Below are 14,414 nucleotides of genomic sequence, written 5' to 3' on the forward strand. Positions count from 1 at the left end.
CACCGACTGTTCCAACTCATCTACGGTGGTGTTCCAGGGCAGCCATTGTTTGCATTCTCCCGCACGGTTGTTCAGCCGTGTGTGACCGTCCGTCGTTGCGCGCCGTCAGCCGTGGAGAAGCAGTCTCCCCTCCGTCGTACCGCGACACTCCGTCGTAATGCACCTTCTGGTCCAGCGAAAATCTCCGTCGTAGCAAATTTCGACGTAGCAAACACTCAGTGCTGTCGCTACGTTCCGCCGAAACACAGATTCAGCCGTAACGCGATTGTCCGGTGTAGTGGATGAACCCATGGGAAAATCGAAAATATACCCCCTACTGATACAGAAGCTACCTAATTTCTATCTATAAGAAAAATCCCTGTGATATCAACCTAATAAGTACATCTAAAGGCAAACGAAACACCGGCCGCACTCCTGCGCCCATTTTCCGCGCGGCGTCTCCTCACAGTTGTCCGTACTCTAGTACGGTTTGTGGCCGCGGTGGCGCCGTCTGACGGCAGCTCGGGGAAGCTGCGCGGCCGCTTCGGCGACGGCCCTGGCGACTCGGTGGTTGTACGAGATTCCCTGCAAAGTGGTTGAGGCGCCCGACCATCGCGTGCTCTCCAAGCAGAGAAGCGCGATCGGGCAAAACGTGCGTGCTCGCTCTTGCAACCCCGAAAGAGACGCATCAGTGAAAGCGAAATACGGCAGCCACGAGCGCAGATTGAACGGCGACGGCTGAACCTCGGAGATGAGGGTATCGCGACGTGAACGGCGGCGATCGTTCGACTGGTGCAACGCGCCGAGAAGCCGAGCGGACGACCACTTTCGTCGGGCGGCTTTGATGAGATCTGTGCTGTCGGAGCCGAGCAAAGGAGTCGCTGGCGTGCGTCGAAATGCCCGCGGCGTGTAGTGGGGGCCGTGTCAGTGACGAGCTGTCATGCCGGGTGTCGTCGTGTTCAAGCGACGGTGGTCCGTCGGCTCCGACGACTTCGTGGTCCCTGGGATTTTCCTCCTAATTCTGCACACGATATGGTAAGCGTGCACGCTAAACTTTGAAAGACGTTAAAAGCGCCCTGTAAAGGCGCGTGCTACCTTTTAATTGGTGGAGTTGAGAAAGTAGAAAGTTTCGGGGGGAGAAACGGTTGGCTTCTCCGTAAAGCACCCGGGATGCGTGGAGGGGTTTTCAGTCGCGTTCGGAGCAACTCGGATGGGTTTGCCGTGATGCTGTTGCCATGGTAGCAGTGGCCTACGATCGCTCTGCCCGTGAGTGACGTGCTGTTTTTCTTTTCGTTCCGAGATCCGGTGGCCGTGTATCTTGTATTATTCAACGTGTTCCGTCCTACAAAATGGTACATGCCTCTTCAGCCCGAACGCTAATGAGGTGTGTACCGAAATGTTTAATTGACACCCAAATGTCTAATTAATCCGAGGAAGGTGTTGTTTTACTCCTTCACTTTATCAGGCGAGTGCAACCCAAATTGATGCCGAGCTGAATTGCGTTAGTAACGTTTCCGGACGTAGTTTGCGGTATTACAGTTAAAATGCCCGCGTTGATAGCTTGGCTTGCACCATTGGGACATTGAAGTTCTCTCTTGTCAAAGCTTATTACTGCTGCCTTCATGATACAATAACTTGCGTGTAGTGCACAAAATTTAATCACAGCAAATCAGGTTTGTTTTGACTCTTCTTGGACGTCGAAAAACACTTCACTCGACTGGCTTAAGTTTCATTTTGTCGGCGCACATGGAATCGAATTTCCGCTGACTTGTCTCCGCGCAGAAAATCGTTTTCCGTGCACGCGTCGGATGTGCTAGCAACTGATGAAGGGTCATTGGATGCCTGTCTTTTCCGTCGCTCACAGTTGTAAGCTCTCCTGGAGGACAAACAAAAAGAAAAGTACAAACCAGTATAGTAAACGAGGTTATTATAACGCACAGACACAGAAAAGAACTTCGAACCGAGAGTGCAGAAAAGATTCCAGGAGGGCGTCCGGGTAACGCGCCGGGCCAATTCGATTTTTCGACTCGGTGCATAATGCATTCGCCATGTTATCTTGTAAAACAGCCGAGCGAGTGCGCTCTCTGATATAGAAAATGCCTTTCAAGCGTCGCGTCCACGGCAAAGTCGGAAAGCTGTCTCTTTGGCCGTGACTGGAATTCTTCAGTGCTGTGGAGTTTTCCCGTGGGCTAGGCGCGCATACAGGTAACGCGATGAAGCCGATGGAGAGATAAGAATGGGAAGATCTTGGAAGAGCGAGAAAGCAACGAGCCTTGCATGTTTAACCGTTTTTATGTGTCTCCTGGCAGGATATTATTATTGTACACTAGTAGCTCTCGGCTGCCTGTGCGAAAACAATACAAAAAAAGAACTTTATTCAATTGAAAAAATACATGACAGAAGTGGTTCACAAAAGTATAGAGCCTTGTAGTTTGAATTCGCGAGGGTTAAGTTAGGTTCATGTTTTAGACCGTTGACGGCGTAGATGAGATTGTCCTGCCTTTGTGCGGAGACTGTAGATGACGTCACCCCACTGCGCATGCGCGATGCAGAAGCTTCACTTAAGACTACAAACAGATTCGTACGGCTTGAGCTTCCTATGCTTACGCACAAAAAATGAGATATGCGCAGGTGAGAGGAAGCGTGTACAGTACATTCTCATTATAACAAAATCGTTTCATTGGAAATGTCCATATTTCAAAGTATTTTACGACTCCCAGTGCTATGCACAGAGAGCCAATATTACCGCTTTTTTGAAGTATCGGCTATAACGAAGCTATAGTTTGCTTATTCCGAGGGTTTTCTGTATTTACTAATTCTTGTAAAAAAAGATAATCGCGAATAATGCTTCGTTTAATAAGGCTCGTTTAATAAAGCTCGTTTAATAAAGCCTCGTTTAATAAAAAAAGAATGTATAATGGGAATAATACGATTTTTTTTTCTGAGCCATGTCCTTGGAATGAGCGAATGCCCCCCATTCGCTCTGAAATGTGGACTCCAACCGACCTTGACTCATTCGACCAGCGCTCTTCAGCGTCTCTTAGTGTTTTTTTTTTTCTCAGCGAAACATCAACTGCCCTTGACCGGAGCTATCATAGACCCGGATGCAGTTTGATGCGCCAGCGCCAGCATTGCCTGATGGCCTGTTTTTGTGGGTTTTGTGCCGTGTCCTCTCTTTTCCGCACCGTTTTTTGTTAGCCATTCGAATGTTTATTTTGTAGTTAAAGAACGCTGCTTCCATGAGCTATGCGCGTATTAAGAAACGCCGAGTCATTTGGTAAGGCTGCAGTTTAAAAAGCTCTGAAAAAATAGGGACATGTCCTTGTCTTCTTGGAGACGTTTAATTTGCACGTGTGTTCTGCCACAAATTTTCCCTAGGTTGTTTGCACTGAACATTGTTCACATGTATCAACTCTTTGTTGAGACGTATGAACTAGTGTTATTTGCCTATACATTGTACACCCGCCCAATTTTTTACCAATAGCACCAGAGCTCGACCGTTCGGTCGACCAGGGCCTCATGCATGATGGAGTGATACGGCAAACTAGGCGAGAGTAGCCGCATGCGCACTAAGCAAAGGCCGCTGCTGCCGTCGTCTGCTAGGCTGTTCGAAGAGCAGACGGCCGCCTCCGATTTTTGTTATTTGCTTATCACACTGCCTGCCACACTCGAAAGTTTTCGAGACCGGGCACGTATCGCCAACTGAAAACAGAGCAATCAGCGTTGCCGAACGAACCTTGCGCTGAACGAACTTTGCGTTTGGCAACGCTGATTACTCTGGTGTCAGTTGACGCCACGTGCCTGGTCTTGAAGAACAATTTCGAGTATGGCAGGCAGTGTGATAAGCGAATAACAAAAAATGGGGCGGCTGTCTGCTCTTGGAACAGCCTAGCAAACGACGGCAGCAGCGGCCTTTGCTTGTAGTGCGCATGCGGCTACTCTCGCCTAGTTTACCGTGTCACTCCATCACGAGGCGCTGATCGACCGAACGGTCGACGCTCCGGTGATATTGGTGAAAAATTGAGCGGGTGTACGTTTTTATACTCTATGTTATGACGGAAATTCTTCTTGCAACAGAACCGGCTTAGGGAGTTGGAATAGGCTATGAAAGAGCGACGCCAAGAAATCGACCCTAAAACTTTTTCCGGGGTTCACAGAAGTTCGTTTCCCTGAAGTTATCATCTTCGTACTCTGCCGTTAAACAAATGAAAGCACGAGGAGGAAATGTCATATAACTGTGTACGTGTAATTCACCACCAGCACCAAAAACGTCCACATATTATTTTGAAAGTAAAATTATATCTAAGCACGCAAATTTTGTTGGGCCTGCTACGTTGAAAATGTATTTATAGGACGCAGTTCTGAACGTTCGCTTCGCATTCTACAACAGCGTGTTGTGACTGCCGATGTTCTCCTCTGAAACTGCTCAGGGGTGAGTTGTTCTCTTCGATATGTCATTTCGGACTCCTCAGAACTGCTCCAGAGCAGCTTCGTATTCATTTTCACTCACACAATTTATATTCTGAGTGCAGCCCTGGAGTGCACATGAATTACTCAAGAGCGTTCCGGGTTGGCCAATAAAAAGGCGAAGTGATTCACAGAGATTTCCCGAAACTTAAGAACGGTTCTAAGCTAACTCATGATGTATGCGCGCTTAAGCTTGGCTTATTGAAAAAGGAACAAATGAGCCGACAATCATCGTAAGTATGGTTTCTCTATTGCGCCAATTATCATTTGCATTATTTCGGCAACCCTATCTTTTATTTGTTAATTTGGAAACCTGAAAAGCCCATTTTTAAAATTATATCCGTCTGAAGATAGCGACTGCTTTAACCATTTTTCAGTTACCTATAGTTAACCGTGTTAGACCCGAGTCATTCACCAGCTGCTTATTCGTAAACACCAATGGAAGTACGTCACAAGGTGTCGGAAAGAGGCCAGGTTAAATTTAGTCTGAGTTCGTTGGAATTGCGCAGAAGTAAAACACATCGCACACACTTTTTAATGATCTAAAATTAGAAACAAATCAGGCGCGTGCGAAGACACTTCTAGTTCTCCTTCATAGGACCCTCATACTTAAAACAGCAGTACGAAAGCGTTTATGAATCTGATGTGGGTCTAAAAGCAGGTGTAAAAGTATAGAAACTAATATACCTTCTGTAAGCTTCTGTGAGCTTAGTTTCATCCCTTCCCAAATAATGTTTCATATGTTACATAGCATGTATGGTCTATAAAAGATATATGAATACATAGCAGAAGGAATACAGCTTAGCTGCTAAAGATCTTCCACTAACCCTGAAGATGCCACGGCATCAATGACGAATAAACGATGGGTGGCCAAGCTTCCATCACATTGAACAGGTGGCTTTGATTCCTGTTGATACAACCATCGATGCGGAGTATTTTTCTGCGGCTGCGCACGCGAAGTTTCACAGAAACATGTTTCACACATTTCGACGTTTATAAGCCATGTTCGGGTCATCTTGTGTACGTTGCTAATGTATTGGTTTAGATTGACGTGCGATCCAGCTCGAAGTGGAGAAACCGATGTGGTATTGCTTCCTTTAGGTGCTCCGTTACCGCTCTATTTTCATTCCACGACTAAACAATGTTCCCTCATCGCACTTCACAATGTTCCCTCATCGCACTTCATGCGCTTGACTGCTGCTTTCACGCGTCAACCTGAGCTGCGACACGTTAAGGGAAAAAGGAATCCGTAGAGATTCTTTTAATGGAGCCATTCGATAGTCACCAAAATTCACCCCATCCTGACTCTCGCGAAGAGAGTCACCAGATCCTTTCAGAGAGTGGTGACCCAAGAATAATCATACACAAAGGCGGCAGTTGCCGGTTCCTCGGAACTGCAAATTTTGAATGTGACCCGTTCAGTGGTGCCGTTACCGCTTGCTCAGTGGTCTCCTTCAGCCTCGCCGTTTCCGCTTATCTCCGAGCCTCTGTCTTCGTAGCGAGGCGATGGTCGCAGTGTCGGAGCGGAAACCGGAGGTGGAAACGCCCGGGAGGTAGAGACCGTTATGCGGATGGCAGCCATGAAAGAAACAAGGAACCAGGGGTGCCGACTCGTCGGATTTGCCGGAAATGAATGCAAGGGGCATACAAGTCGGAATAAGATGAAATTTAGTATACAGTCAGACTCTGAACACAGTCGGAATGAAATTAAACGCAAAAACTGCAGTACGTACTACTTAATATGATGAAGAATTTGTTTGAAGATCTAGTGCAGATTCGTTTTAGGTGAACAGGCACGCCAAATTTTGTTCATTTGTGTCACAGAGCAGGGACTGACGGATATTGCTTGTTGTCTGATGTATATCTGCATAACACTCAGCATAAATTCCTGTCCTGGGATCTATTTTGTGATTCTCTTGCCCTCTATAGCGAGACCCGTACAGCACCAAGGATCTCAGGATTGTGCTCATCATGGTAAAACAGACGAACTCATTATTTATATTTTCGTCATTGTCCTTCGCGGAGAGGATGAAACCAGTCATATTTTTCAATGATGATTTTAATGATTGCAATCAATTCTTTCTGTTGGTAGTGTCCGTGCGTCTGCGTGCCAGCGTGTATGCTCTTATTTAGTTCTGACTACGAAAACCTACCGGTAACATTTAGTTCTGTACCTCTCGCCCATGTAGGAAAAAGGATTACTTGATGGCCTTGCTTTTTTATAGCTGTTATGCGGGTCGTCGTCTTTCCTAAACTCTCTTCGCACAGTGCAGCTGTAAAACATGCCACCGGAACAGCCTGCGACCACCACCTCCTGCATGCAACAGAGAGGGGAAATTTTGTTGCTGGAACCGCCAGCAGTTAGACTGTATACTTGTGTTCGATTTTTGTCGTGGTACAACGCGATCGATGTCCAATGCCTCTTATCTGACAGCTGGAGTGTTTCTCGGAGGCCTTATCGGGGGCAACAGGTGTTTCGGGTCGCCACTCGTCTTTGCACTTGTCAATCGTGCAAACATACAATAGCAAGCGAAGGCCGCTGAACCGGAACCAGTTCAGCATGCTTATCAAGTGCTGCCGATGTTATCCCTGCAAAGGGATATCTGCGGTGACCACTGTGCGTGCAACATCAATAGACGTCTATTTACGGGGGCGAGGCTCTTGTAAACACAGCTCTTTTATATAAGGGTAGCCCTCGAAGGGCACAAGGAGACGAAGGTTGAATTATTAGACCATGCGATGGGACGTCTGCGATAGCTTAATTTGCGGTTCGTGTCGTTCCATGTGCCACGCTGCACATGGAATAGTGGTATGGTTACAGAGAAGCACATCTTCATGAGACTTTAACTTAACTAGAATCAATAAATATTTTATAAATAATTATTTTTTTCATTGGTCAGAAGTTCTGTCGATAGATGTAGTTAAATGTACCTGTGGGCAACAAGGGGCACGCCCACACCTGGACCACAAACTGGCGGACAGAGGGTATAGACGCGATTTAACAACAGCGATTTAACTTGCAACCACAGCTACCGCTGTATTTGCAAGTACAAACGAAAGATTTAAAGCGTTTATTTCAGTGTTGTAAGGTTCGTTTAAACCTAACCTGCGGGGAGTACGGCGGGGGATTGGAACCCAAGTTACGGAACAAAGATGACGTAATGACTCAGTATGCTGAAAGGAAGATGGTTGACCACAGTTATAGGCAAAAAGCCACAAGAATAACAACAGCAAGAATAAAAGCAGCAGCAGCAGCTACAGCAAAGCATGTCATGGTGATGGTCCCCGAGAACGCATTTTTAGGCACAAGTTGCCGGAAAGAAACGAACTTTCATAGCACGACGTGAACATAGCCTGGGTGATATTTCCTATGGTTCTGCTGGTTTTAATCGATGAACATCACTCGCATGTCAGTTGTCTCAATAGGCGAAAAACGCGGCGTCCCCAGATCCGCGTGAACAAACAGCGTGGCCGGAAGTTGTCGACAAAATTCTGCTTGACCTACGACTCACTAGTTGGCGCGGTGCACGTCCTTGGCCTAGAATAGCTATACAGGAACTCCACCTTGGCCGCTTCCCTGCCGGCGATTCACTACATGGCGACTCACTAGATGGCGCAGGATCGCTTAAGGCGCCTAGTTGGTATCTCAGGTACAGAAATGCAACAACAGCAACGGAAGACACGTCTACATCATGGTATGAATTCAAGGGGCCATGAAGAGAACATACAAGTTTGGTTTATGAAAAAAGATGATTGGTTTCCATAGCAATGGTGCTAATTTTATGGGACATTTCGAACAAATAATCGGAAATTTAAGAAACCGTACGAGTCAGGGGCGACTCCCCGGCCACTAACTGGCGATTTTTCTATGACGTCATATAATCTGGTTTGCGTGATTGGCGCATTGGCGCCGCCGAGTTCGCTACCGTCAGGAACCGTGACTGGACTATTACAGTGGCCCTGTAGTTCCGTTTGATCGGACCACTTCAATGCTAACGTGCTGTTAACACAACCACCACCATGTTTTAAAGTGAAGCTTTTTACCTCTACCCCCAAAGGGTTCTGTCGCGACTGTTGGTGTCAACAGAAAACTCTCGCTAACAAATAAAAGAAGTTACTGGCACCGCAAGGAATCGAACCTAGAACGAACAGAGGACCGGAGCGAGAGCCCGTTGCCTTACCGATGGAGCTACGAGCCCATGCGGAGACGGGGGAGACAGACGGTCCACTCACGAAGCACATCTCAACCAACCACCATTCGTGCATCATGCATTTATTTAATTTCAGGATTTGATTGAACAAATAATATCTTTTTGAAGTTATAAATGGTCTGGTTAAGTGCATTTCAATTGTCTCTAATTCCACTTTTTACAGAGCCACGGATGTGAATTCAATTGACGTCGTATGGGCATCGTTGTGGGTGTCGTTTAGATCTTCGCTTTCCAACCACATTCACAGGGTGGATTGGCGCGCATTTTTTTATTTCTGGCTCAATTACGTCACTCCTGTCCATAATACGCCACTGTAGCGAGCGAGGAATGTTTGAAAGTGTTTAAAGTTTTCTTGCGCTTTTAAGAGCGAATGCTCTTTATAAGCGACCCCAAACCATCCACCGCCGGCGTCGGCGGCGGCGTCCGCAGTGCTCTTTAAAGAAAAAACAGCATCCGGCGCCAGGTTTCGATCCGAGGACTTTGCGGCCGCAGCGCGACGCTCTACCGACCAAACCACGGACGCGACGCTGATATCAGGGTTAGTGACGCGCCTTATATCTTTAACGCATTCAAACTACGTCGTCAGCGGCGTGCGTTGGCGACTCAGCGGCGTTATAGCGGCTTGATGACTGCGTGGTGTACACGTGATACTACAAACCCGATGGAAGAGATGGAAGAGAAGGCGGTGGGCTGCGGGGGCCGAGCGCAAGCGCCGCAAGCGGGCCGACAACCGTGCATTCGCACTTTCACATTCTCCCCCTCGGGGAAATGCGGGGGAATTTTTTTTCGGTTAACTAACCATCTTACGTGCCTAGAACGGAGCTGAGTGAGTTATCAGGCTACTTCTTTCAAACTGGACAATGTTCTATGTTGTCTCCATAGCCCCTTTCAGGAACGAGGAACTCAGCTGAAATATCGAAATATGGACGATGGTTCCGTCGCCTTGCGTATTTCGCAACATCATACACTTAGCAACAATAAACTCAGTAACAATAAACCCTGCAAGAAGTGATGCCTGTGAACTCTCACATCATAAAGGGAAGCTTTTTTTGGAGACCCTGGTATGTTTTTTAACTGGAAGCTTTACGACGTTTCCGTTGCCGGAATAGGAATTCGTTGCAACGTGCTGGTGCGGGTGCAATAAAGGTTATAGGGCTATAACCGTCCCTGTCTATAAATGTTTACGCAAACGATGAGCCGCTGTAATTGCTTTCCCAGCGAGTGCAGATATTAAAAGATTCATAAACGATATGGGGCCGGTCACCGAAATGTTATTCGCCGGCCGCTATTCATTTTCTCTCGGCGAACCCATGTCCTGCTGCTTGGGAGCCCTCAACCGCTATAAAAAGAGGGACTGCTTCATTGCGAGTTCCTGCACAGGCTACGACGGTTCCCTATTTCGTCTTTCCTGCCGACTTCTTTATCCGAATTCTGGAACCCGGAGTCCTAATAATGTTTTATCGTCACCTCTGTTTTTTTGTGGTCGCTAGTAGGAAAGGCGTACGTTTTCACCGTTTGCGAACGCCTATTTCACATTTTCTTCTCTGGCTGCTCTTCGTTCTTGTCAGCTGCAGTTGTAGAAGAGTCAAACGCTGGCCTGGACCAAGATTACGTTCACAGCATGCCGCGCGGATCGTTCGTACGGGTATCTTTGTTTTTTTTCGGCTTGGGGCTGTCAGCCGCCGTTCTTCTTTACTTAAGACCGTAACCCTGATATCTCCTCGGTGACAGAGATTAAATATTTAGTAGTTTGGTGGGTCGCCACGTCGGATCCAGCGCCGGAGGGTATGAGAAACCTCGGATACTTGCCGTTTGTGCCGTGCGGTGCAAAACACGCGTAGAAAACTGCTTTTAACGGGGCACAATAAAAGGACACCACGCAAGACAGCTGACTAAAGCTGGAGTCATTTTCCTAAGTGAAACGGCTGCGCCGGCCGTTGATAGTTGCCCTAGTTTTGACATCTGCGGGAAAAAGCCGCGCGATGAGATTTTTGAAGGGACACTAACTGAAGGTGCCTGACCTCTTATAGCTATTTCTAGTTTCGTTAGCAGACGAAAGCTGATATTCATACCGAATAAAACAAGACGTGGTCTCTATCTTTCCCACTCTCTTCTCTCATTTTTATGACACCTTATAGGCCATGGTACATGACGTCGCAAACGACTATGGCACCGCTGCTGCTTCAATAAAGAGGTAAGGAGAGTGTACCTAAGTTAGAAAAGGCGCACTTCTGGTATGCGTAAGCAGTAAAGAATGTGAATTTTCCGTTTTTGAGGGCCTCTGACAAACACCACACATCTTCCTTCGATATTTGGAATGTCAGCAGACATCGGTAGTAAAATGGGCTTTGGCGGTGTTCGTGCATTTGTTTTTATGATTTAGCATATTGAACTAGGTATTGTTTCCTAGTGTGGCGTCTTTTCGAACTGACACGTAAACTTGCTTCTTGACTGCAGAGTGCCTGTTATACAAGCTGTGCTTTCGTGAAAGGGTGAAGACTGAAGAAAGACCACATGACACAAAGCGCAACCAACTCACCCAAATCTTGACCATATTATGCAATACAAGGTAACCGCTGTCGTGGCTAGCTAATCGGTCTTGCTTAGTGTACGAGAGGGGTAGAACGTTTACGAATGAGCCTCGAGAATTAAGAACTTTCCTTTAAATGAAATCACAAGACATGTTTCCTCATTCACATTTTCTTCTTGTCGCTTCGATCGTTTCCTACAGTATGTGCACTATACGCAAACCCGCAAAAAAATACAGAAAGAGAACATTCGTTCTGGGCCTTCAAGGGTAAAACATTGGCTCAAATTCTTGTGCTTTGGGCTTGGAGTACTCCGACGGCACGTGTAGTTTTCTGCAGATGTGGGGACCGCAATTGGCTGTCTGCCGGCGTGAAGGGATGTGCTCTGATTTAGTTGTCTGCGCAGACTTTGTTGACATGGCATTTATTGCGGCGTGATCTTTAAGAGAAACGCTTTTTTTTTCGAGCAAAAAGAGGTAACGAAAAGGGCGTGGTGCAAAACGGTCGTTGACCCTAACGGAAGAGCGCCTCTTCTCGGGATAACCACAGGGCGAGGCGCTACAAATTGGTGTGCCCATGGAGAATAATAATACTGTTTTGGCCCCAGTTGTTATGTCTAAGTTTTTTTGACTGGACTTTTTCTAATAATTCGAAGATTTTTTACAATTTTAATTTGGTGTTCGGGGACATTTTAGAATATCAGTCAGATAATGCCCACTGCCACCCACCGTCCCGAGTGGGTGGCAGTGTTACTATATAGCCTCCTCACCACAGTCCTTATCTCTTTGAGGAGTGGGATTGCGTCGTCAGAAAATGACGTCATTGCTGACATCACTTACATGTCTTGTGGGACAGAGCAGCTACAATATTCGGGCGCTTGTAAAGCCCAGTGAACTAGCTTTCGCGCACCGCACTGCAGCCTTGTCTTGTTCTCCAGTTCGTTTCTGAACCAGACAGACGAGTCAGCAAAAATTGGTGTATAAGGATGCAGAAGGCCTAACTGTGCTGCTCTCTTGCCCTTTTCTTCTCTGTCTTCTAATGTGATTCTTAATTTTCCCAGTTCCACCTCCGACCAGCCACTAGTGTTACCTCACGATTCGACCACTCTCGTAAAATTGAGCCAGTTTTTGTAAAAACAAACACGGAAACAAACACCAGCATTAAGCCCTAGTTCTCAGAATTTCAGAATGGAGCATGTTGTCGGAATACGTCGTCTCTGCAGTTAGACTACCGTCTCCTCATACAACACTTCTACTATCGTTTCTTCAAAGCGAGTACCTCACGGGAAACGACGAGTCTTCAATTTAACATCGCTGAAACCAATTCTTAAATTTGTGACTTTCCTTATTGACTTTCTAAGTAAAAATACATCCTTAGTTTTTCTTATGGCGGATACCAATTCTGTCAAGTGTGCATATTGTATTATCACACATACGTACAGATACGCTTAAATATTGTATTGTTACCTTGTCCATGTATAATATGTAACCTTGGTTACCTTCGTACGCCGATTCCTTGCACAACGTTCAACTTTCGCTTTTTGCAATCCTCGTATAAATGAATGAATGAAACTTTATTGGCACAAGGATGGCGACTCGGCCTATTTGGGGGCGGGTGGGGAGGGTGGTGGAGGGTGGGAGGGAGGCTCGTATAAATAAATAACTAAATAACTAAATAAATAAATAAATAAATAAATAAATAAATAAATAAATAAATAAATAAATAAATAAATAAATAAATTTGCGTGTCATGGTCCGCTGACACTTCGCAATACTATACTCAGTGGCTAAGGTGTCGCGCTGCTGAGCACAAGGTCGCGGAATCGATTCCCGGCCGCGGCGGCCGCTTTTCTTATGGAGGCGAAAAGCAAAAACGCCCGTGTGTACGAGATTTCGGCGCACGTTAAAGATCTCCAGGTGGTCAAAATTAATCCGGAGCCCTCCACTACGGCGCGCCTCATCGCCTGCGCTGCGTCGGCGCGTTAAACCCCTACGATCAATCACTTCGCAATACAAGGCAGTGTCATCAGCATTATTTATTTGGTTACAGCAAGAATGCTTGAAAACAAAAAGCCTGACAGCTGGATAAATGTCTCGCGTCTTCTGCGCCATGCAGGTTCTTCCAATTTACATTGATCAGGTTTCCTATGCTCGTATACTTCATCCGCACCCGTCTCCTCAATGTATACGTGACTCGACTACTTTAACAGACGGAGTCCCCGTTTTTCTTAGATGCAGTAGAGTTTTTTGCGTCTTGGACGGCGTTGAGGAAGCAGAGTGGTGCCCACGTTTAGCATTTTAATACCGTGCTATTTTTTCTTCTGGAGTTGGCCGCACTCACACAGAGTCCTTGGGGGGCTTTATGAGCCGGTGAAATGGTAACGTATATGGGAAGGACCATTAGGTTTTTTTTTTCTTTTTCTGTGGACGTCCGCAGCTCCCTGTGACGTAAGCAGCCAAGGACGCTGTAGTTCCTGGTGTGGTAGTTTAGCTTTGTTTTACGATTTCCGCCTGCCGTTTGCAGGCGCCTGGGGCCAATCCCTTTTTCCCGGATTGCCGCCATCCGTTTTGCTGCGCCGGAGTGAATCGCAGGGTTTGACTCTTGCCCTATCACGTGACACAGAATACGTGGTCTTCTGCCGAAGGCCTTTCGCTGTCGTCTGCTACTTTTGCTTGGCCTCCTTACGTCATTGGTCGGCTTGCCCTTTTCTCCTATGCGATTCCTTACTGAACATCCCTTCTTTGTGCTATTCTTGGTTGCGCGCATCTTTTGATGCACACGTATTTGTTTTGCATCAGTTATAAACTAACGTAGAAAAAGGGATCATTTTTGACCGTGTGACCGTGTTGGGATGTGTTTTTTCATTTTAACGAAAACTTCCATCCTGCCGCAATAGCATTTGCGTGAATAAAGGCTCATAATGCTACGTTATCGGGCCATCGTGGTTTTCGCGCATCTTCCGATGTCCGTCGAAGAGGTTTTGTAATGCCATCGTGACATTTCCAGTCTTTGTCCCCCCTTTCAAACATAGACGCCATCTTTGGCGTCTTTCACGAACAAAAGGTTTTGGTGTGCTGTTCGTTTAATTGTTTTGATGTTCGTGCAGCAGAGAAGACAGCAGTTTGTTGTCACCTTCCTTTCGTTGTCATTAGGCGGCAAAGAAAACTCTCTGAGTGCTGACTGTAGAATAAAAAAGAAAAATCTATTTTCTGCTTCGTGCAGACGATGA

General features: G+C 46.6%; 1 protein-coding gene across 2 annotated transcripts in view; it reads left to right on the forward strand.

Moving 5' to 3' along the window:
• The first annotated feature begins 497 nt into the window (after positions 1 to 497).
• Inae (inactivation no afterpotential E) overlaps positions 498 to 14,414 on the forward strand; it is a 151,525-nt gene continuing 137,608 nt past the window's right edge. For both annotated transcript variants that reach the window (XM_077674158.1, XM_077674159.1), the window contains exon 1: positions 498 to 1,014. In XM_077674158.1, coding sequence (XP_077530284.1) covers positions 920 to 1,014 — 95 coding nt within the window. In that variant the 5' untranslated portion in view covers positions 498 to 919. The remainder of the gene's footprint in view (positions 1,015 to 14,414) is intronic.

The sequence above is a fragment of the Haemaphysalis longicornis genome, unplaced genomic scaffold, assembly GCF_048455015.1.
Source record: "Haemaphysalis longicornis isolate Haplotype H1 unplaced genomic scaffold, Haemaphysalis longicornis Haplotype H1 scaffold_6, whole genome shotgun sequence".
In the NCBI taxonomy this organism is placed as follows: Eukaryota; Metazoa; Arthropoda; class Arachnida; order Ixodida; family Ixodidae; genus Haemaphysalis; species Haemaphysalis longicornis.